The 23,201-nt window shown below is 47.9% G+C and overlaps 4 protein-coding genes and 1 long non-coding RNA gene across 5 annotated transcripts; 4 read left to right on the top strand and 1 right to left on the bottom strand.

The window, feature by feature from the left end:
• Window positions 1–275: 275 nt before the first annotated feature.
• LOC114801108 (homeobox protein Hox-C8a-like) lies at window positions 276–3,093 on the top strand. Its single transcript, XM_028999084.1, has 2 exons — window positions 276–1,072; window positions 1,465–3,093. Exons 1-2 carry the CDS (start codon window positions 283–285, stop codon window positions 1,788–1,790), a joined length of 1,116 nt encoding a protein of 371 aa, XP_028854917.1. The 5' UTR covers window positions 276–282; the 3' UTR covers window positions 1,791–3,093.
• A 176-nt stretch (window positions 3,094–3,269) lies between these two features.
• On the bottom strand, window positions 3,270–7,994 carry LOC114800725 (uncharacterized). Its single transcript, XR_003751429.1, has 4 exons — window positions 7,850–7,994; window positions 7,319–7,725; window positions 5,848–6,032; window positions 3,270–3,578 (listed from the first exon to the last, which is right to left on the bottom strand). It is a non-coding gene; the product is annotated as an uncharacterized LOC114800725 (long non-coding RNA).
• On the top strand, window positions 4,843–9,710 carry hoxc6a (homeobox C6a). Its single transcript, XM_028998438.1, has 2 exons — window positions 4,843–9,123; window positions 9,375–9,710. The coding sequence occupies exons 1-2, from the start codon at window positions 8,724–8,726 to the stop codon at window positions 9,671–9,673; spliced, it is 699 nt and encodes a 232-aa protein (XP_028854271.1). The 5' UTR covers window positions 4,843–8,723; the 3' UTR covers window positions 9,674–9,710.
• Window positions 9,711–11,642: 1,932 nt separating this feature from the next.
• On the top strand, window positions 11,643–13,603 carry hoxc5a (homeobox C5a). The gene is made up of 2 exons (XM_028998439.1): window positions 11,643–12,363; window positions 13,262–13,603. The coding sequence occupies exons 1-2, from the start codon at window positions 11,922–11,924 to the stop codon at window positions 13,474–13,476; spliced, it is 657 nt and encodes a 218-aa protein (XP_028854272.1). The 5' UTR covers window positions 11,643–11,921; the 3' UTR covers window positions 13,477–13,603.
• A 6,523-nt stretch (window positions 13,604–20,126) lies between these two features.
• LOC114800722 (homeobox protein Hox-C4a-like) lies at window positions 20,127–22,483 on the top strand. Its single transcript, XM_028998437.1, has 2 exons — window positions 20,127–21,468; window positions 21,963–22,483. Exons 1-2 carry the CDS (start codon window positions 21,042–21,044, stop codon window positions 22,358–22,360), a joined length of 825 nt encoding a protein of 274 aa, XP_028854270.1. The 5' UTR covers window positions 20,127–21,041; the 3' UTR covers window positions 22,361–22,483.
• Window positions 22,484–23,201: the final 718 nt, after the last annotated feature.

Raw genomic sequence — 23,201 nt, 5'->3', positions numbered from 1 at the left:
GCTCCCAAACACGTCCGGCTAACATCTGGAGTGTGAAAAATTTCATTTGTGCGAGTCTGTGCGTGTGCAACGGAGACACAGGTGGTGTGCGCGGCCGTCCCACTGACGGAATCCCACGCGTGACACGCGAAACTCGGCGACGCCGTTTTTTTAAGGTCAGGGGTAAAGTCGCGGTGCGCCGCCGACATCTCGGAAGGAAAGAAGGAGGGAGAGAGAGAGTGGGGTGGGTGGTGGGGGAAGTGGGGGTGATCTTGTTGTGTGGAAGGTGGGTGGGGGGGGTCGATGTCAACGCTCGCGACTGTGGAGCTCGGTGGTGGAGCTCGCTGTAGCCTCGGCGCGCATCAGCCCTGCACTTTAACTCCTTTCGGACGCCGCCAACCTACAAAAGGGGGGGAAGAAGGGAAGAAAGGTGGAGGAAGGAGCAGAGGAAGCACGGTGCCGTGTCGGGGAGGACGTCATTCTCTTCCGCGCGTGCGTTATTATTCTTCTTTTGTTTTTTTGTTTTTATTCTTATTGTTTTTTCATGGTTTCGGCGATCGAGCGCGTGCGGCTCGGACCAGCACCGGGACGATAAGACAGCAGCTCCCCCCCCCCCCTCCTCACCCACCAGACAGCCCGAACCTGACCCGGTCCAGCATGAGCTCCTACTTCGTGAACCCCCTGTTCTCCAAATACAAGGGCGGCGAGACGCTGGAGCCCACTTACTACGACTGCCGGTTCCCACAGAGCGTCACCCGCAGCCACGCGCTCGTCTACGGGGCCGGCGCGGCGACAGCGGGCTTCCAGCCCCCGCCCCACCACGTCCAGGACTTCTTCCACCAGGGCACGCCGGGGATCGCCGGCCCCGGGTTTCAGCAGAGCCCGTGCGCCCTGGCGTGCCACGGAGACGCCGCCAAGTTTTACGGCTACGACGCGCTGCCGAGACAGTCGCTGTACGGCGCGCAGCCGGAGTCGAGCGGCGCCCAGTACCCGGACTGTAAACCGTCAAATGGCGGCACCCTCGGGGACGGACAAGGCCACCTAAATCAAAGCCCGTCGCCCGGTCTCATGTTCCCGTGGATGAGGCCGCACGGTCAGCCCCCGTTTTTTGTGTTTCCGATCATATTCGTCATTGATTTGTTTGCTTGTTTTGTATGTCTGTATATATATATATATATGTGTGTGTGTGTGTGTGTGTGTGTGTGTGTGAGGGCGCGTGTCTCTGTGTGACATTCTCGCTGCATGATCACATTCCCACAGTCCTGTCGGCTCGTCGCCGTGAGTCTCTGGTGATCCATCAGAAGATATTGTGTTTTTTTTTTTTTTTTTTTTAAACCAACATGCTAATCGTTCATTGTTATGATAACGTGACGTAATTGAATAATTGCCCGGTCGACGGAACGTGCTGTGCGTCACCGGGTCCCCGTTACCTGTTCCATGTTGTGAATGCACCTGCTCCCCCCCCCCCCCCTCCCCTCCTTCCAGCTCCGGGCAGACGCAGCGGACGCCAGACCTACAGCCGCTACCAGACGCTGGAGCTGGAGAAGGAGTTCCTCTTCAACCCCTACCTGACCCGCAAGCGGCGCATCGAGGTCTCCCACGCGCTCAGCCTGACGGAGCGGCAGGTGAAGATCTGGTTCCAGAACCGGCGCATGAAGTGGAAGAAGGAGAACAACAAGGACAAGTTCCCGGGCCAGAAGGGCGAGGCCGAGGCGGAGGGCGAGGGCGAGGGCGAGGAGGAAGCCAACGAGGAGGGCGAGGACGGGGAGAAGAAGGAAGCGGCGGGAGAGGAAGACGAGACGAAAGAGTGATTTTATAGCCTCCTTTTTATGGTTATACGACTTCTAGCTGTTGGGTTTTAGTGTGTGTGAGAGAGAGATCACATTTTACGACCAACTTTTATTGAGTCAACAAGTGTGGAAATTCTTTGGAGAAGCCGCGACTGTAAAACAGTTTCCTTCTCGCCCTTTATTTCCTAAACGAGTTTTCACGGCCTCTGGGTGAAAGAATAAAATAAACTAAACTCTTTTTTTATCCAGAGGTCGTTCAGCATTAAAAAAGCATCTCAGACTACCTATGTGTCAGCACACACTGACCAGCCGATATTTTATTTTTTATTATTTTATTTAAAAGCGCATGACATTACCCTGTAACGTGTCTTATGAAAATGTCTTTTTTTTTATTTAACCACGTGACAGATAATACTACCCTTCTAGGACAGAATATGAATGAAATTTCTAAAGTAGCCGCGCGTTAGGACGGTAAAACCTGTTAACGTGTAAACATTCTAAATTATTTTATAATTTTGGATTATATTATATATATATATATATATATAATTACAGAATTAGCTTTTCCCCCCTTCAGTTAAATATTAAATTATTTTTTCTTTAAATTACTTTCGCGCACTGAGAAACATTCGGAATAAAAAAAATATATATATATCCATAAATTTCTCTTAAATAATTTTGCAGATAATTATTTGATCTTGTATTATCACAATGTATTATCACCGAATAGCTCTCTCACTGTCGACTTATAAAGCACTACTTCCTTCAAATGTATAGATTTCACACTTAATAACTACGCTGATGTATTGGACTGAATCGGTTTCGATTTTTTTAAACTTCTGAAATGAGAATTCACTCTCGTTTCTTCCAAAACACGTTGGTATATTTATTATTTTCAAGGAAAGGAAAGTTTCTTTGCCCTCTTCCTGTCTCTTTAATCGAAATCAGTAAAAGCAAATCTGATGCCGCAACCTCAATATATTCACCTTCACTGGGGTAAAGAAGACGGGGTTTTTTTTGCCCACGATGACTTTAAGCCTGTGGCTCGTGTGTTTAACTTCCCAACAACTTCAACTGCCTAAGTAACTGCACTTTTGTGTATTCATTATTTTATAGCAAACAGTAAATAATTGTATTATTACATCATTTCTTGTGCAGTTGTTCTAGAGTAGGTTTTCATTGCACTGAATACACTTGTGCTCATACACCTTGTGAACATAAGACTTGATCTTTTTTTGTATTTTAAAATGAAAATGACATTTTTTTTTCTGTATGCACAAAGAAGTTCTGTTGATGTGTTTTCCAAATAAAAGAGGGAAACGTGGGTTTTGGTTTTTATAAATGACGTTTATACGCACAAACACAGCATTTTCAAACCAGCAACACGTTTATCGACATTTTCACTCATTAATACAGCAACACAAATGCATGGGGATTCCCTTTTATTTATTCACGTTCTTCACATTTCATACCTGAATGCAACCTCAGTTGTGTCGATGAAGAACATTTCAGCACACTCTCGAAAGCACGTACCATTTTCGTACTTTCTAATTCGTTCATCTCTACCCAGCGCACGTTATAACACCGTTGCACGTAAGACGTAAGTCGCGCGCGGTCTTTAACGAGAATGGATTCCTGACCTGGGGTGGCCTGATCGTAAACTGTCATCGTCTCCATGAATCAGAACAACAGCGCGTTGCTCTGGACCTGGACCTGGTCAGCGTTGCGGCTCCGTCTGCTTTTACGCGCAGTGTTGAGTCGGTTGTGCGGCCTGGAGAGCCACGCGGGCGTTTATTCCGCGGTGCGGGGCTGTGGACACAAAGATGCGACACAAGACAACATAAAAAAACGACAAAACTGGTTACAGTCAAGGTGTAAAATCGTTGAAATGAAGAATTAAAAACGGACGTTTGGCGCTTTGACGTGTAAGGCAGGTGAACGCTGCATCAGTGGAATGGAAACGCGCGACATTTCACACGTTTGAATACAGCACCACACACATACACACTCACACACAAAGTCCCTTTCTTTCCACGCATTTACATGTACAGTGGCGAGCGGGTTATCGTGGTGATCACATCGAATTGCACGGGAGACACGAACGGCGGTTGTAGGACATTAATTGACTTTAATTACGGCGACTGACCGCAGTTGGTCGGATTTTACTGTTCGGCAGCAGCGCGTGGAAGGGAAGGGTTTAAGTGCTGAAGTTTCTGCACGATTTTATTTTACTGCACTCGGTGTTTAATTGAAACCAACTTCAATAAAACGTCATCTAAGAAATTAAAACATCTATCTATCTATCTATCTATCTATCTATCTATCTATCTATCTATCTATCTATCTATCTATCTATCTATCTATCTATCTTTACACACACACACACACACACACACACACACACACACACACACACACACACACACACACACGTGTATATATGTGTGTATGTGTGTGTGTGTGTGTGTGTGTGTGTGTGTAAAGATATATATATATATGTATATATATATATATATATATATATATATATATATATATATATATAGATAGATAGATAGATAGATAGATATAGATATAGATATAGATAGATAGATAGATAGATAGATAGATAGATAGATAGATAGATAGATAGATAGATAGATCTGAATCTGCCATGATGGCACCGACGCGAGACCGAGTGGAAGGGTGGGATATATTTCCGGGGGACCGAGATTGAGGGTCGGTTGAAGGGGGGCGATGCATTCTTGGTTGTTTGGTGGGAAATTTACAGCTAAGTAATAAAAGTTTACGACTGAGCCGCCACTTGGATTGGCTGCGCCGAGTCACATGACGCTCCTTCCATGAACGTGAACTTTATACTGTTGTCTTTCCCGCGATCACAAGCGCTCCCTATCGCTTCAGACAGACCGGCCCGCGAAACTCCCGACGTCCGGGACCCGGAGCCGCCGCCGCCTTCGACCGCGCGCTCCCCGCTCCCACGATTCCCGCCCTCCCGCAGCGTCCCGGTGCTCCCGAGCGGACGACCACGCAGCCTTTACAAAGGAAAACGGCGAAAATGACGCGGACGCTGCGGCATTTGCAGGGCCGCCGCGTGATTTTTTTGGGGATATTTCGGGACACCAGCGTTTCCACTCCCTCCCCGCCCCTGCGCCCGGAGCCGCTGGGATCCGTCAAAGTGCGTCACGGCAGCGCCGTCCGCACCGCGGGTAAGTTGGCGGTTCTACGTCTCTTATTGGTTTACGTCGTTTTTTTTCTGCCTGTGCGTGCGCGCGCGCGCGTGTGTGTGTGTGTGTGTGTGTGTGTGTGTGTGTGTGTCGGATCCTGGCCCGGTTTCACCTCTCGGTTGGTCGGTGCCGCCGTTTCTGCTGCACCGTCACCGGACAAGGGGACATATCAGCAGCGGTCACGTGTTCATGCTGGGGGTTATTCCCTCTTACACGTGGGAGCGTGGATTATTCACGTCCAAAATATTCTGCTTCTGGCTTCGGCGTAGGAACCCTCTCTGTTGGGCGCAGAGGGGGACCGATCGCGATTGTACTGTGCGCATGCGCGTGTTAATACACGTTTTATTGAGAAAGGGGCATTTCCCGCCGCTGCTCTGCTCTTCTGCGGACAGAAAATTGCTGCTGGTTGTTTTTGTCGCTTCAGACGGGCGTCATGCGTTCCAACTTTTGATAAGTGAACACCGCCACCTAGTGTTCGTTCTTTCTTTCTTTTTCTCAGATTAATGGCCAGTGGAAAGAGCGATTTGCCTGTAAAACGTTTTTAATATCCGAGTTATAAACGGCTGACATTAGGCTGCTCACGACGATTAAAAAAAAAACGTTTGCTTAAAAGAAAATTGTAGGCGTTTATTGCATATTTTAAAAAAGCTGCAGAAAACTGTTTTTGGATGCACCAAAGGTACAAACAAAATACGAGTTAAAATGCAGAGCGAGTTGAAAAGAAAATACATCATTTGCAGTGGGGAAAAAATGAACAATTAATAAAATACCATAACCGGGTATATTTTACCCGTTTTAGGCACTTTCACATGACTACACAAACCGATCAAGTGTATGAGTGATCAAATACTCACGGTGCGTTCAAACAAATGTCGGTCGGCGCAGCTTGGAAACGCCGCATTTTACGCATTAATTACACGTGATGTGGATATTGGCGTCAGCGACTTCCGGCGCGACCCCGACAACCTTCCCGCGGCCTTCCACGCAGGACCGGGGCCCACGGAACGCGTCTTCCAGGCCTCCGGGTCCGTCCGCGGCTCTGAGGGGAACAACGGAGAGTCAGAAGTCGAGGCGACGTCGAGGCAGGCTGTTCAACTTTATGGCCTTTCTTCCTTTCTTTTTTTTTTTTTTCTTTTTTTTTTACAACGGCAATAAAAGCAGGATTGCCGTATTTTGCGTTCGGGCCTGTCCCAACCAGCCGATAATGTCAAAATCAGACCCTACACGCAGAGATGGAGGCTTCAGACACGCAAACAGTGCCTGTTAATTAAAGAAGAAATAAGAAAAGTGCTCACTGATAATGTTAACGATAATGAGGAAAAAGGAGAAGAATAAAATATGTCCTAAATAAATCGTAACTTAAATGACCTGCAATGGGTTACTTGGCGACATGTGACGGCGACAAAATGATTAAATTCTGTTTATTGCATTTTGTCGTTGTGCAACATTTATAATGAAATGCTTTACCGCACGCACGAAAAATACAAAAACGGGATCATTTCTGCGTTTTTTTTTGGGGGGGGGGGCGATGCAGCTGGCTGGCTGCGCATCGCCACAAAACAAATTGCCTTCAACCCAAATACCCAAAGCCATTCAGCCGTCCACAAAAGGGCCGCAATAAAACACTTCCCCGTCCACTTCCACTTCGACTTCCAATAAAACAGCTTCCACACACACACACACACACACACACACACACACACACACACACGAATTCACAGCTACCAGCGACACGCCAGATGTACCACGGGCGCGTCTTTACAGGATTTTTTTTTCCCGACGAGACGCGTTATAAATATGAATGTAAATGTATGCGCGTGCACGACAAACCGCACCACGCGCGGCCGCGCGGTACCCGCCAGACACCGAGTCTGGGAGTTTCGCGCCGATAACATCCTGTTGCATACCGGCCCGACAGCAGGACTCATATGGCCTAGATTAAAGAAAAAGTGCTGCTTTTAAAGGCGTTCAGGTTCTCAGAAGATCAAAGGCACCCCCTCCAAAAAAAAAAAAGAAAAGGTCTAAACCCTGAACGCGCGTCCATTTTTTATATGCTGCAAGACAGAAATTCGTCTAAGCTGATATACACATATCTATTGTACATATATGTATACAATTTGTTACTGTGTTCAAATCCCAAATATGCGATTTTATAAAATGTTTTTCACATATTCGGCGAATTACTGTGTCACGGTATTAGATTTTCATGGCCAGTGATGTGCAGTGATATGAGTGTCTAATCGCCACGAATCATTGAATTGTAGTAACGTGTATTAAATTGATATTATTTTTTAAATAAATAATGATACTACTTTATTGGCTCACATGTGATCACGTGTGAATTTACTCGATACAACTCGATCAGTAGGATACTGAATGAAGGCTGGTTCGTTGTGTGTTAATTTGTTTATTTTATGTTATAACCATCGGCTCGTGCTCGCGCATTTCCTTGGTCACGCGTAAACATTGCCGGGGTCCGGTGCGCATTTGCCGAGCCCGGCCCAGCGTTCCTCCCGGTCCGTGGCCTTCCTGGACAAGATCCACGACGCGCGCTGTCACGAGAGATGACTGGAAGCTGTCACTTGTCATTTTGTCTGGTTTTATGACTTCTGTGCTAGCAGGCGCCGAGGCATTCTTGAGCAGTAAAACTCCCATCACCCCCTGCTCCGGCACACTGGGCTTCCTTTCAACAAAAGAATGGGAAGCTCCTTCCAGAGGTCCGGTTTGTCGGTCTAGACGGAGAAATCGTTCCAGAATCGAATATGGAAAGGAATACGAATAATAAATGCAACAATAAAAAAAATAATAATAATACCAGCAACGACAACGACGTAATCGGATTATTAATCGGATTACCTTTCCCACCTTTTCATCAGTAATTCACCTTGGGTGCGTCACGGTGGTGCGCGCGTGTCCGCTTTTGGCCGCCAGATCACGCTGCGCGTGCAACCGTATCGGCGTCAGATACAACCAAGCGCCGCATTTTAAACCACTCAGCCACCTCCTGGTCCACGCGTGTCACATGTACACACTTCACGTGAACTCAACACCCATTTCTGTGTTTATACGTGTCTGGTTGCGCGGGATGTTCCTGTTCCACAATTATCTCCCAGACCCGCGATTCAAACGGTGCCTGGCGAAAGATGCACGTGGAATCGTCCTTTTCTCATATTTACATTGGCCACGCGTGGAACCGTACAGGTAACCAGATGAGGTTCGGCTTTCCAGTGTTTCTGAGGTTACACGTAAAAATTACGTGCTGTGTGTGTATGCGCCTGCATATGTGTGTATATGTGTGTGTGTGTGTGTGTGTGTGTGTGTGCGCTGCTTTGGGCAAGAATAGAAAATCCGCTCGGAGTCGTGTTTTTTTTCTCTCCACTTTCCCACAAGTCCCTGCATTTTTATTGGACGATGCGTGGTCAGCTGACGTTGTCATCCTGTCCGTCTTGTAGCGACGCCGCAGGAACAACACTCGAGCGTGTGGAGGGTGTCTTTATTGGTGTCCCCGCACGAAATGATAAGGAAATGATAGGGCGCAGCGCGCGCGTTTGATTGAAGGGACAGACAGACAGACAGACAGACAGGGAGGTGGGTGCGCGCGCGCGCGCGGCCGAGCGAGCGAGTGAGTGAGTGAAGGGAAGTGAAGTGAGAGCAGGGGGGAGAGGGAGCGGCGCGGTAGGAGAAAGCGATCTCGGGAGCCGGGGTTCGAGGGGGAGAAACGTCGCCAGGTATGAATTCCTACTTCGCCAACCCGTCCCTGTCCTGCCACCTCGCGGGCGGCCAGGAGGTCCTGCCCAACGTGGCCCTCGGCTCCTCCACCTACGACCCGGTCCGCCACTTCTCCTCCTACGGCGCCGCCGTGGCGCAGAACCGGATATACTCGTCGCCGTTCTACTCGCCGCAGGAGCCCGCCGTGTTCGGCTCGGGTCGGGGCTCGTACGAGTACGGACCGAACGTCTTCTACCAGGACAAGGACGCGCTGCCCAGCTGCCGGCAGTCCGGCCTCGGCCAGGGCGCGCAAAGTTCGCTGGCGCAGGACTACGGCCCGGAGCAGGGCAGGAGCGCGAGTCACGAGATGAAGGGGACCATCCAGATCTACCCGTGGATGCAGCGCATGAACTCCCACAGCGGTGAGTGTATATGACGCGCGGCCCTATTTTACAACCGGCCAAGCTCCCCCTTTATCGGCCCATAAAGCATCCGCGGAGCGCCCTGTCGCCCCGACATAAAAAGGCCCTTTGAGGAAAAAAAACAAAAGAATTCCCAACTCGTCATAAATTAAGTGTTGATTATTTTTATACTTATACTATATAGTAAACAAGATATTTGTGTAAAAAAAAAAAGACAGTGAACGTTACTATTATTATTTTTAACCACACAGGGGTCGGCTATGGGTCAGACAGACGAAGAGGCCGCCAGATTTACTCTCGATACCAAACTCTGGAGCTGGAGAAGGAGTTCCACTTCAACCGCTACCTGACGCGGCGCCGGCGGATCGAGATCGCCAACGCGCTGTGCCTCACCGAGCGCCAGATCAAGATCTGGTTCCAGAACCGCCGCATGAAGTGGAAGAAGGAGAGCAACCTCAGCTCCGCCCTCGCCGACAGCGGCACGGCGGGCTCCGGCGAGGACGCCGGCAAAGAGGGCGCGGAGGACGGGGCCGAGGACAAGAAGGAGTGAAAAAAAAAAAAACCCAAAAAAACACCCCTTCCCACTATTTACAACGCATCACTACCTACAAACTTGCATTCACCTTGGCACAAAGTTCAGAGACGCGGACCCACGTCCACTCGTGGCGAGACATGAAGGAAGAAAGAAACGAAATGCGGAGTGCACGCGACGCAACGAACCATTCGTGCTTTAATAACATTAATAATAAGAAGAAGAATAGTAATAATAATAGTTCGACTCCCATTCGCCAGACGTATTTGTCCACCAAAAAAAGAATAATAAGAGTAATAATAATAATAACTTATGCTGCATTTCGTCACGACACCTTTTATGAACTGGATGTGGAGGAAAAAAGGTGAGCGTGTGAGACGCAAGAGAAGGAATGAATACTTTCGCTTCTGGTCGTTTTGTTCCACGTCATTTCCCTCCTTGTATATATTATTTGGGGAGACCCCCTTTTCTTCTTCTTCTTCTTCTTCTCCTCCTCCTCCTCCTTCTTTTGGTTGTTGAGTGTTGATTGTTGTTTGTAGGGCGATGCCCCACGCGCCCCGTACTACCTGAACTGTGAACACGTTTTTGTGAATGAGATGCCTTATTCCCGCGGTTCCGCCCGTAAATCACGTGCTGACAGTGCGAGCGCCGCTCGGACGGATTAGTGAGCTGATATGCTATCACATTTCATAAACACTTGTCATGTAACTTCTGACTGTCGATATTAAGAATTATAGTAATAATGTTGTTATTGTTGTGCTTTTTTTTACGTTGCCCAATTGTGGCCAAAATAAAGACCTCCCCCCTGTAAAAAAAAAAACAAGTGTCGTAAATTTGTGCAACAGGTTTGTTTATTTTATGAAAATACCGCTAATAATAGTAAAAATTATTCACGACCAGGTTTATTGCATTTTCTTTGAATATTAGATGGAAAAGAACGAGTTAAGGGAGAAAATCCCATTTGGTGTCCGAAAAACGACAAACATACAGTTGGCAAGAAGCAAAAATACAGTGGTGTTGGTGAAATACACAAGGACACAGAAAATAATGCGCAAACACACACACAATATGAACGTCGTCCTGCTCACGATTTCCCAATCACTCCCATTTTCCTTTAAACGCACTAGGTTACGACCCACTACTTTTAGACGAACAATTTTTTAAAAGATTATTATTACAGGTGTAATGTTGCAAAATACCTGAAGTCGTAAGATGATCTTAAACCAGACGAGCCTAAAGTTACGTCGCTCGGCTTTGGAAGCCGAAAGTAAGACGCGAAGTATCAAAGGCCCCTTAAAATCAAATCAAAAAGAAAGAAAGAAAAAGAAACCACACACGCACACACGCCACTAACCAAGCCCAGGCCTGTTGGAGGTTACTGGTTCCATTCTGAGGCCGTAACGTGGTGTGGAAGTCTCTCGAATTCAAGGAAACGAAAGGTCTGCAGCCCGAGCTGCAAACCCGAGCGATCGGCGTGTGTGTATACGTGATTTGGAACGATTCATTACAATGCACGTGTGTGTGTGTGTGTGTGTATGAGTGTATACATACTTGTATGTGTATATAGTATTTTTTTTTGCAGATGTACTTGCCGAATACTTCACGGGCTCTCGGTGTTTGTACCGTTTTCATACAGATCATGTCGTTTGCAGTTTCGACCTTAACGCGCCGTCCAGACTGTTCAGATCTACTGGCGGACATCAAAAGCGCCAGATGTTGACTCGCTTTGCCAGGTAGATCGCGGAGGTGTTTGGGATTTGTGTGTGTGTGTGTGTGTGTGTGTGTGTGTGTGTGTGTGTGTGTGTGTGTGTGTTGGGGGCTGAACAGGAAATGCTGTTTCCACATCGAACGCCAGGTGACGCTCTCGGCCTTCCGTCCGGTCCTTCCTTTCCCGCACCCCGCCGGTGTCCCCTTTCCCCAACTTATCAGACGGTTCTCCTGCTTCCATCAATAACCTCCTGGTGCGATCTTGCCAAATTTATGACTGGCCGATAGGAGCACGTGATTCGTCTTAAACAACCCATATTTGGTCAATAGAGAACAAAAAAATAAAAAAAATCCCCCCACCTATAAATTCTGGTCATTTTAGGATAAAGCCTCCGCGAACTTCAAAAAGAACCACAAATCAAACGAAATAACGTGAACCGTGACTGTCCTCGATGCCCGCGCGTTACGAGCCCGGCGTCAACAGCTGCATGTCGCCGCGGTCGCGTCCTTTTTTCGGATAAATGCTCCCAGTTGGCGCTTCCTCCGTTTTCCGCCCGAAATGAGCTCCTACGTCGCCAACTCGTTCTTCAAGCAAACAAGTCATGAGGCGTCCGCCTTCGCCCTGCACGGCCACGCGTACGGCTCCATGTCCGAGCTCCACGCACCTTCGGGATACGGTTACGGTGGGCTCGACCACCAGCACCGGGGCTCCTACCCGTGCGCGTCCGCCTCGGGCTCGCTCGGCGCGGGGGAGATGAGCTCGGACGACCGCGCGCCGCGCCCGGAGCCCGATCCCGGCTCGAACCTCGGACTGTACGGCCGCAAGACGGAGGCGGCCGCGGAGCCGCGCGACCTGCCCACGAGCAAGACGAAAGGCTCCGGCGAGACCAAAGTGGGGAGTTTGCAGTCCGCGGGACAGACCGCGAGTCAAACGCAGGGCGGCGACCAGCAGCAGCCGCCGCAGATCTATCCGTGGATGACTAAACTACACATGAGCCACGGTAAAGTGTGTCCCAGGACCGTTATTCTCCCCTCTGCTTACTTTTCTGTGCCCCGTGTCCCCTCTCGAGTCCATTCGCAGTTTTATAGGCCGTATTCGGAAATAATAAAACTCGCAGTCGTAAATTTTATGACAAAGGCATCAATTGCTCGTAAAGCTGTCTGGTTACGCCGAACCGGCGATCTGCATCCAAATTTATGACGACGTAATTGGATAAAGGCAACAAAATTCCGGGCAAAAGAAAAAAGAAAAAAAAAAACTGTATAAACAACGCATTCATCCCGCGGCCGCAACTTTTACACTGTACGCGCAACTTGGACTTCTTACGCGTTTATTTGCTCGTCTGTGCAAATTCGGAGCAGCAGGTTAGTGTCGATGTCATCCTCTCTTTTTTTTGTAAACTGTAATAAATAACGCGAGAAAAACGGGAAAAGGACTTTTTGACGAAATATTTTTTCCCCTTTCGTTGGTTACACAATCGTGTCCAAACTGCATCATCAACTTGAACATATTCTCTTTTTTCTTTTTCTTTTTTGGTTGTTAATCTTGTCTTAGTTCTTTTAAGTTTTTTTTTTTTTTTGTTCAGTTCTCATGACTGTCAACACCAAAGGCGACAGCGACACTTTGGTACGGAAGTCAGTGTCGCCCCCCCCCCCTCCCATATTTTCTGTACGTTCGTTTTAAGTCTTAAACTAAATATGAATCGATTTTTTTGGAGACTTGAGCGACCGAGGAGAGAAAATAAAGCACCGGCGTCTTAAAAAAAAAAAAAAAAAAGGAAGAAGAAGCGAGGCTCGGTAACCTGACTCAGTAACAGGGGCTGTGCGTCACATTTTACGTATCACGGCGATATGTGACATGTGTCAATATGTTCATTTTATCTCTCAACACCACTTTAGAGTCAGACGGGAAACGCTCGAGGACGAGCTACACCCGCTACCAAACTCTGGAGTTGGAGAAAGAGTTCCACTTCAACCGCTATCTGACGCGTCGAAGGCGCATCGAGATCGCCCATACCCTGTGCCTGAACGAGCGGCAGATCAAAATCTGGTTCCAGAACCGGCGCATGAAGTGGAAGAAGGATTCCAAGCTTAAAATTAAAGAGCCGTTCTAAGCAGGACACCCCCCCCCCCTCTCCCCAACCCTGTCCTCCACACTTTCCACTGGGAACCCACTATTCCGAGATTCTTGAGAAGATGGCGACAAAAAAAAAAACAGAAAAAAAAAAACGGTGACCAATATGTAAATGCGATGTTTTAGTGTGCTAAGTGGAAAATATTGTTCTGTAATACCCATGTTATTTAATTATGTGCATTTGTTATTCGTAGGTAATAATTTATTAATATATAGGACCCGGACAGGATGGTCATCTAAGAAAAGGGGAAAAAAAATCACGTAGAAAAGTGAAAATTGTCTGAACAAAGGTCCAAACAAAACTCCCACTTGTTTATGAAACCCCCCCCCCCCCCCCCCCAACCGGCCAGTACAATCACGACCCCCTCGGTTTTCGGGGACCCTGTGCTGGGACCCAGTTCTGTTGAAGGATTTGATCGGTGTAATGGACTGTACTGCCTTGTTTGAGGTCTTGATTATTATTATTTTTTTTAAGAGGGGGAACTTTGCTACCCCGACTGTCATGGTAGAGCCGATTCGGGAGCTGGAGTTGACTCTACGTGCGTCGCGCCACATGTGCGACGATCAATCAGCGTAATTGATGAGGTATTGGAGGAGCTATTGAATGTTTGGGCCGACGTGTAAACGTCCGGAGCGGAAGTGGATAACGAGGCGGCCCGAATTTAACATTCTGATCAAGGAGCAGGACTAGTGGAGACTTCGGCGGGGCACCTTAACCTAAACTGACCAGTCCTGGGCGCCTACCACCAGGAATTTTAACAAGCACAACTGTAAAGTGTGTTTTTACCTTGTAGACAAGTCTTGATTGTGTAAAATAATTTAAAAAAAAAAGATTCCCCCCCTTCCTTTCCTCTCCTGAAGGCAGGGAGCGGGCCCTTCAGTGCCACTTAGAGTAATGACAATTTCCTCATGTTTTCAATCTGTGTCAGAGTGTGAGTTCATGTGACGGGTGCCACCGAGCAGACCTGTTAGTTCACTGAGTGCCCATTAAACTCTCTCTCTCTCTCACACACTCACACAGACACACACACAGACACACACACACACAGACACACCTCTCCGTTTCCTCCTCCTGTCAGCTGTCCAAATGGATAGGCCCAGTTTCACATCCGCCCAGTCAGCGCAGTGTCCCGTTATTATGTACCCCCCCACCCTCACACACACCAAATACACGCAACCCTCACATGTACAGACCATGCTGTTGTTGTTGTTGTTGTTGTTGTTTTTTTAATGACGTTTTTGTAAATGGATCCACACCCCACAACACTGACAGGTAGGATTTAGAACGTGTCTGCTTCTGTAACATGAAATAAAAAGAACGGTGAATGTTTAAACACGTGGTCCTTGCATCATTTTAGGTCCCAGTTTGTCCCCTAGTTTGTGTGCGTGTGTGTTTCTGGAAGTGTGTGTGTGTGTGTGTGTGTGTGTGTGTGTGTGTGTGTGTGAAATGCAGCTACAGTGCAGTCTGTGCCGTGTGAACCTCTTTCTTCTTTTGGGGGTGCGGCGGGGGCTCGTGGAGGGGGTGGCCTGCGTATCGGCCTCCGCTTCCTCTCCGACTGTTTACAGTACACGGACAGGCGCGTAAAACTTTATGGCCTTTGGCGCGCCATAAAACTTTACGGCCTTCCCGGCGCTTCCTGTGTAACGGAGCAGATGCGGCGGCGGATTCGAAGCTCGGACCGCGACACCTGCTCTGATCGCAGCGGCCTGGAGATCTCAGGAGCGTCCGAGCGCAACATAGAAATATTCAACAACAACTATTATTATTAGAATGATAATAAGCGGAACAGTGCACAATGTGGACTGAATATTTTGTTTATTACATTTCTTAAATGCGAATGTTGTCTTCTGTGACTCGGTACACGATTTCAACAGGTTCTGTTGCTCGTGCTGGGATCGTTTACGTCACTGATTGCGGAAAAAAAAAAAAATCTCGACCTCACCCCGGAGCGCTCGGTCCCGTTATAAAGCCCGAACGCAACAGTTTGTTCGGCGCGCCGCGTAAGAGAATGAAGGTTGTTACTCACCGTGACCCCTCATCCGAGCTCCTCATCATTAAAAAAAAAAAAAAAGCAAAACTCCAAAGCGGTTTTTTTTTTTTGGTGTTGCTTACGTCCACTCCACGTCTCTCTCTCTCTCTCTCTCTCTCTGTTTTTAACTTGAAAACTTTTGGACGTTATGTACGCCAGAAGGCCCAAGCCTCTGACCCTGAGTGGCTCGCGGCGACCACGTGACGCCATTAAACCGAGTTTTATGGTTTAGGCAGAGCTGACGAAGCCCCCGACATATTTACACCGCGCGTAACGCTGTAAGTGTCGCGGCTGGACGCGAGGCCGGGTTCGAGGCGCCGCGCCGCGCTCCGCCAAATGGCTCCCCGACGGTCCAGTAAGTTAATAATCTCGTTTCTCGAGCTCGTAATGAAATAGACACCTGCCCCCGTGGAGCCCTCGGGCCTTTAATTAACACCGTAATTTAATGCAGGAAATGTTTTTAGCGCTAATGGTCGGCGGTTAGCATGCGTGCATTTTGACATGTGCATGTTCCCCCCTTAACTTTTCAGAAGGCTTTAAGAGCTGACCTTTATCAATATATCAATACTCTGTGTGTGTGTGTGTGTGTGTGCAAATGCACAAGATAAGATTAAACGATTATTCATTAGTCCCACAAGTGGGAAATTTACATTGTCAGGGCAGGAAGTGGACAGTACAAGATAAGAGAACAGCACAGACAATATGTGGACTGTATAATATAACAGCAAATAACTAGTCCTAGAACAGCAAAATAAAACAGTGCGTGTGAGTTGTAAAAATTAAATAAATATATAGGTGGGTATATAGATAAAAGATGTATTTGTGAGCTTTTACGTGTGTGCAGAGTGGGTAGATATACACATATTAAGCGAAGTGGAGATGGTGTACTGGATGTGTGTGTGTGTGTGTGTGTTTGTGTGGTCAGCTGTTGTCCCTCTGAGTCTCTCCGTCCCGCGTCGCGGGTGCCCCAGTTGGGCCTCTGTATTGACCACACAGGTTTGACTACGGTGTAAAAATAATTCGCAATGGTACAGGCTCTAATGAAGACAAACTGGCCCTTTAGTTTCAGTCACAATAGGGCCTAATAAATAGCTAATAATGGCTAATAAATAGCAACTGCAACGAAGCAGGCATGCGCTGCCGACCTGAAACGGCCTGGAGCATTTAAATGACATTTCCGGGCGTACAGAAAAGAACAATATGGACAATTATTTTTTTCCTCACGGTTACCCTTCAGTTTAGAAGACAAATCTTTGACGAGAGAACTTTTTGGAGCATTTAAAGTGTTTGCAGCGCCGGTGCGGGGTTAAGTGAGCGTTATGTTCATGTGAGGGGATGGCGGCCTTACTGTTAACCAGGGCGTCCAGGATGGCCAACTGGCCGCCGCGCCGTAGCCGCGGCCTTTTCCAACCGCCATTCAGCCGGCATCGGCTAATTAATGAATGGCCGCCTCTCCTCCGCCTCCGGAGCAGATTGCGCAGCCCTCTTGTTTTCCGGCTGCTGGTTCTGAGTTAAACGGGCTCAGCTGGATAGAGCATCATCTGCTTTTATTGGGCTCGGAGACACGCTGTTCTTAAAATGGCGCGAATTCACCCGACGAGTCGCTCGAAATCCGCCCCTGCGCACGTGTAGCTGTCATTAGCCGCAGGCTCATGGCCTGTGTGTGTGTGTGTGTGTGTGTGTGTTGATCATTACATAACCGGGAAGTGCTTCATCCCCCCCCCACCAAACATGGCGCTAGGCCTGTAGGTAATATATAAACCTGGATATTTAAATCCTTTTAAACAATTTCGCACTTGCCATTTGTCATGTTTGCCTGCAGTTTGGCCTGCAGTTATTCTGAAACAATGCAGCCATAAAACTGTACATGTAGACCTATAACCTGTCGGAATAATCCTAGCCATTGGGTGCAATAGCACCTTCTGTGTGTGTGTGTGTGTGTGTGTGTGTGTGTGTTTCGGACTAGAAGAGCCTCCCTGGTGAAATATCGTGACACGTATGTGAAGCCTACAGGCTAAAGCGTGTCACCAACTATCACGAACCAGCCAAAGCTGCCAAACTGTCATTTATTGTGATAACTGGACAGATTCCTTCTCGCTGGCAATCAAAGTCAATCTTTACAACGCAACGTGACGTTTACAATTATTAATCTCTTCACAGACTGCGGCGTTCCCCAGTCTTTATATCAGGGAAATGACGAGGTGACGATTCAGAAATATCGTTTACTCTGGGATACGTTTATTGTGTTAAATATAATTGATTGATGTGACATAATAGAGTCTGGGGTTGAATACTTTCGAACACTCGTAATTTCATGAAAACGACTCCAACGGAGTGCGTGGGGAAGGTTTTAGTGCTTATTCTTGTAGAGCATGAGGCCAGGCGAGCGGTAAATTTGCCCTGAACCGCGCCGGCCAGTTGCCATAAATTCCGTGATTTACTCCAGGGCAGCAGCAGACAGAGTCCGTTTGCCTTTTTTTTTTTTATATAGTTCCTGTATTTTTTTATAGTTCCTGTATTTAAACTAAAAATAAAATGACAAATAATTCATAAATACGTGAAACATAATTACAGCACAATACTACATAAAAATGGAAAACCTGTCCCTAATAATCAGTATATTGAACGTATTGGAAAGGAGACGTGGAGAGTTTATCGCCAACAAGTGTTTTCTTCGCATCTCGTCCATTTGAATCCGGAATCGTTCATCGTTACAGGAATTGAGATAGTTCTTCTCTGAAGGCTTAAAACTCCAAAAGCTTCTTCTCCCAAGAATCGAGGAATGAAAAAAAAACACGATTAAAACAATACCGTAGTAAAGATTTCCGATGTTCCCTATTTTTTCACTTTTCATTAGTGTGAAATTAAACTAACAAACCTACAAAAAAAAAGGCTTGCCCGTGGGCTTCGTTTCAAAGGATTTGCGTTAGACCGTGGCTGGCCATCGAACGAGGGAACGCGATCCCAGCGCCATTTGAGTGGATCGCAAATTTCATTTGCGATTCATCATCAATAACTCCTTGGCAGTGAACTATTGGAACGAGTCGAAAACACGAGGTGAACCGGCGGTCAAGCTGTCTAACTCATATTAAAATGCGTCCTCCGACGGAGAGGTGGGGTGGCGGCGCACTTCCACGCAGCTCCATTTAACCCGAAATGAATTAATAACGACCGCGTTACCGCCTTCATTTCCAACCGATGTCTCGAAACGGCAACGCAAAATACAAAAGGAGTTTTTTATTATTGCTGTTATTTAAGAACATCGCCTTGGTCGCGGCTATTTCCTGGCCTACCTCGCGGGACGGGGGCAGAAATTTCAAATTCCGTTCCAGTTGTGGCAGAAACCGCCTGAAAATAACCCGTCTTTGCTTTTTGACTTTGACCCACTTTGACGCGTCGCGGGATATTTCTTTCCGAATTTTCTTGTGAGCGTGTGTGTGTGTGTGTGTGTGTGTGTGTTTTCCACGCGCGACACGGAGGTTACCACGCGGTCAGTAGTATGGAAATTACAACAAGAATAAAGGCCCCGGGGACAAAAGAAGGCAATTTGTCATCAAACGCGGACGCTTTTTCTACTTTACTGAATATGTATAATTTATAATTTGTCGGAGGGCCGCGACGGCGGCTTTATCTGGCCGGAGTGGAGCACTTTGTTTCTGGGATGGGGACTGGTTTTTTTTACGTACGTTGTGGCGACTTCCACAGCCCGCGAAGGATCCACGGTGCTCTCCGCGGCAGTAACGTGGCGATGGGGCGGCCTGGGGGCAACGCGGATTAAACACGGAGCCGTCTGTCCGACAAGACAACGCGTCTAAAAAGGTGGACCGTTCTGTGGCCCACAAGAACCACGTAGATATAAGCAGCACATGGGTTATAAAAATAATCGTATTCTTATTAATTTTTGTATTTGGGGAAACGCTTAGAAATACATTTTTAGCGAAGGCCCAATGTCTTCATAGGGACACAAAAACCTGAATTTTTAAAACAGTTCTTAACATTTTGAAAAAAAAAAAAATATCAACCTATGATTACTGAGGGTTAAGAATATCTAAATATATATAAACCCAGCGCGTGTTCTGTTTCAGCCTTTTATACGGGCACAATGTAGGTGTTTTATTTGACCAAAAAAATATAACAGCAGCACCTTAAAGTGCTAAAAGTAATAAAGCACTAATGTACACAAAACGTCACCACGGGTACAGTTCAAGCTCGAATTTAAGATGTGAAAAGTTGCCTTGGGTCGTTCAGGTTTAAGTTCAGAGTGGACGCGGCTTTCGGGTGAAAGGGGTCCTGCTACAGAACAGATCTGTCGGTTTTACAGAACACGTACAAACACACACGTGTGTGTGTGTGTGTGGGCCAGAGAGACAGAGAGAGAGAGAGAGAGAGAGATGCTGTATGTGTGTGTGTGAGTGTGAGGACAGGGAACTCTGCTATGTTCAAGTCGTCTATATGCACCCTGTAGAACCGAATTTGCGTGACCCTCCAACAACCGCAAATTCGCCTCTACGGGAATACATGGGCGATTCCGGTGCCACGGCGCAGCAGAACGACCAGAGAGAGAGAGAGAGCGAGAGAGGGGGAGGGAGGGAGGCTGTGAAGCGGCGGGAAGAACAGGCGTGAGTCCCGGGCTCTCGGGATCGTTCTTAGCGAGTGATTTAGCGCGTTTTACTGACCAATAAAACTCGCACAACATTCGACCCCGGGCCTTCCCCGCGGCCGCGCGCGTGCGTCCCACTATAAATAAGCCGCGTTAACGCGACGCGTCGGCTCTCTTTTTTTTATTTTATTAGGGCCTCTTTTGCATCCCATAAAACCTGACAAAACGCAGATATCTGTTACTCAGCAACGAGGCAGCGCGGCGCCATTATTACCCTCGTCATCCTCATTATTATAAAACCATCGCATCTAGCGCATCGTGTAATAAAAGGGCGACTCTGCCGTCACGAGACCGACCCTCGACCCCCCCAATTCCCCCAGAAAGCCCGCGTTCACCTGCCGACCCACGTCTGGCGTTAATAACCCCGCGAATTAACGTGGTTTCCCCTCACGTCCAGGGGAAAGAACGTGGGAGATTTTTACACCCGGCCGGGGTGGTAAACGTGTGGTAAACGGGACCCATTGTGCGTCGGCGCCGCGGACGCGGGGCGAGTCCTCTCCACGCGGAGGAATCTCGGCGACGACGCTTTGTGTAACGTCGCTTTACGTCGTTGTTGTTGTTTTTTTGTGCGCGTCGTGCCGCGCAACGTCAGCCGTGGCGGGTTTCGACGCGTGTTTTTTTTTTTAACAGGCTGCGCCTTTATTTCGTCTCAAATACAGCAGAACACCTACACAAAGGGTGCGAAAAGATCTGATTAAACATTTGGTTCCTTATCCGGGGACTGCATCGGCGGCTGCCATTGGACTGCCAGGTCACGTGGTAAAAGTAACTTTACGGGGTCGCTCGCTAGTAGGAGGGCTTTATGGACCAGAAAAACGACAAAGGTAGAAAAATTATTTTCCACTCCAGAAATTAATGATCATGAGCTCGTATTTGATGGACTCTAACTACATCGATCCGAAATTTCCTCCTTGCGAGGAATATTCACAAAACAGCTACATCCCCGAGCACAGCCCCGAATATTACGGCCGCACGAGGGACGCCGGCTACCAGCATCACCACCAGGACCTGTATCCTCCGCGCGTCACCTACCCGGAGCGCCCGTACAACTGCGCAAACATCCCCGAGCCGGAGCCCCAACGGGGGCATGGGCTCACCCACCCGGGGAGCCTGCTGGCGGCGGGGAAGGCGCAGACCGCTCCACGCGAGCCCCCGCCGCCGCTACCCACGTCCCCCACCACCCCGCCGACCGTCCAGGGCGCCCCGGAGCTCCCCACCAGCACGGCCGCGGCCAAGCAGCCCGTGGTGTACCCCTGGATGAAGAAGATCCACGTCAGTACCGGTAGGCTTCGACGACCCCGCGTCGCTGTTCCCTCCTTCCCTCCTTCCCCACGATACGAGGCGCTCCGAAACGACGCTTACGAGGCGGATTTACGACTCTGCGCTGGCAATTACACCCGCCATAAATTTTATAGCGGAGGCACTAGTCTGGACACCCGTATTGCCATGTGGCTTTTCCAGTTATGTATGGGGTCGGGGAGAGGGAGGGAGGAGGAGAGAGGCAGACAGTGGAGTAAAGTGGAAACAAAATAGCCATAATTTGTATTGTTAAATTAATAATTTAGCGTCACTTCCACCGCGAGGGTCCCCCTCCTCGAGGAGGAGCAGAGTCCCCTCCGACGTCGGCCACTTTCATCAAATGACGATGGCGGCTGCCTTTCAACATAACTTTTATATTTCAAACCTTCACACACAAAAATGACTTTTTCCCTCCCCGTCCCCCTCATTCTTCTTCCCCCCATCTCTCCCCTCCCCGCACCTTTCACCACTTTCCAGTGAACCCCAATTATAACGGAGCGGAGCCTAAGCGGTCCAGGACTGCTTACACACGCCAGCAGGTCTTAGAATTGGAGAAGGAGTTCCACTATAACCGCTACCTAACCCGCCGGAGACGCATCGAGATCGCGCACTCCCTGGTCCTGTCGGAGCGCCAGATCAAAATTTGGTTTCAGAACCGCAGGATGAAGTGGAAAAAAGACCATAGGCTACCGAACACCAAAGTCAGATCCTCCTCCTCCTCCTCTTCCTCAGCGTCGGGCGCGACCCCCGGACCCAACGCGGGCGCCGCAGCCGGGAACGTGTCGAACGGCACGGGCTCCAGCACCGTGGCGGTCCCCGAGGAACTCTCCCGGGTTCCCGGAGTCGATCGCGACCAGGATATTACGAGGTTATAGATGATGATGATGATGATGATGATGATAAGAATAATAATAATAAAAAAAAAAACATTCCTCTGCGCGAAGAGAGAGAGAGAGCCACAGAATATTTATAGAAAATCTATTCTTTTTTATATGTATATGACGGTTTTTTTTTTTGTTCTTGTTTTTTTTTTTTTTGTTCTGTAGTGTTCTCGTGCGTAAAATGGGGTTTTCCTTGAAGTCCACAGTTATATAAATATGCATGTTATATAGCATGGATGACTGCGAGAATACCTTCGGCTATCAGGGTTTATTTATGAAGTATATTAGTCATTAGCGGTTATTTTATTCCAACGCGCGGTTTTGACCGAGACGGGAACCCAGCGGACCTTCTGAAGACGGCCTACACGTGCACAGTGTATTTATTGTTGTTGTTGTTATTATTATTATGGTTGTTTTGTTGCCGTGTTAACGAGACTGTAGATAATTTTTACTGTTCACTTCATGTGAAAGATTGTAGAAAGTTACATCCTAGTTCAATGTAGGATATGTGCTTTTTGTTTTGTTTTTTTGTTCTTTTAGTGCAACGACCACTGATACAAAATATTATTATTACTAATAATAATAAAAAAAAACAGTAGTGCGTTTTGTGATATTGTGATTTAGAAAGACTTGTTATTGTAAAATAAATGCAATATGACGAGCTCTAGTGCAACTGTGATAGTGGAAAATAAAAGCGTCCAGTGTTGATTCGTTCACAGCGCGTCCTGCTCTTGGTTTGTCGCCTTGCACCGTCCACACAGAATAACCGTCCACGGCGGAGAAGGCCATCCGAGGAAAATGTGATGGATCGCTCTTCTCACAATAATTCTATTCT

The sequence above is a fragment of the Denticeps clupeoides genome, chromosome 12 (assembly GCF_900700375.1).
Source record: "Denticeps clupeoides chromosome 12, fDenClu1.1, whole genome shotgun sequence".
In the NCBI taxonomy this organism is placed as follows: domain Eukaryota; kingdom Metazoa; phylum Chordata; class Actinopteri; order Clupeiformes; family Denticipitidae; genus Denticeps; species Denticeps clupeoides.
This window is presented reverse-complemented; position numbering and strand designations above follow the sequence as displayed.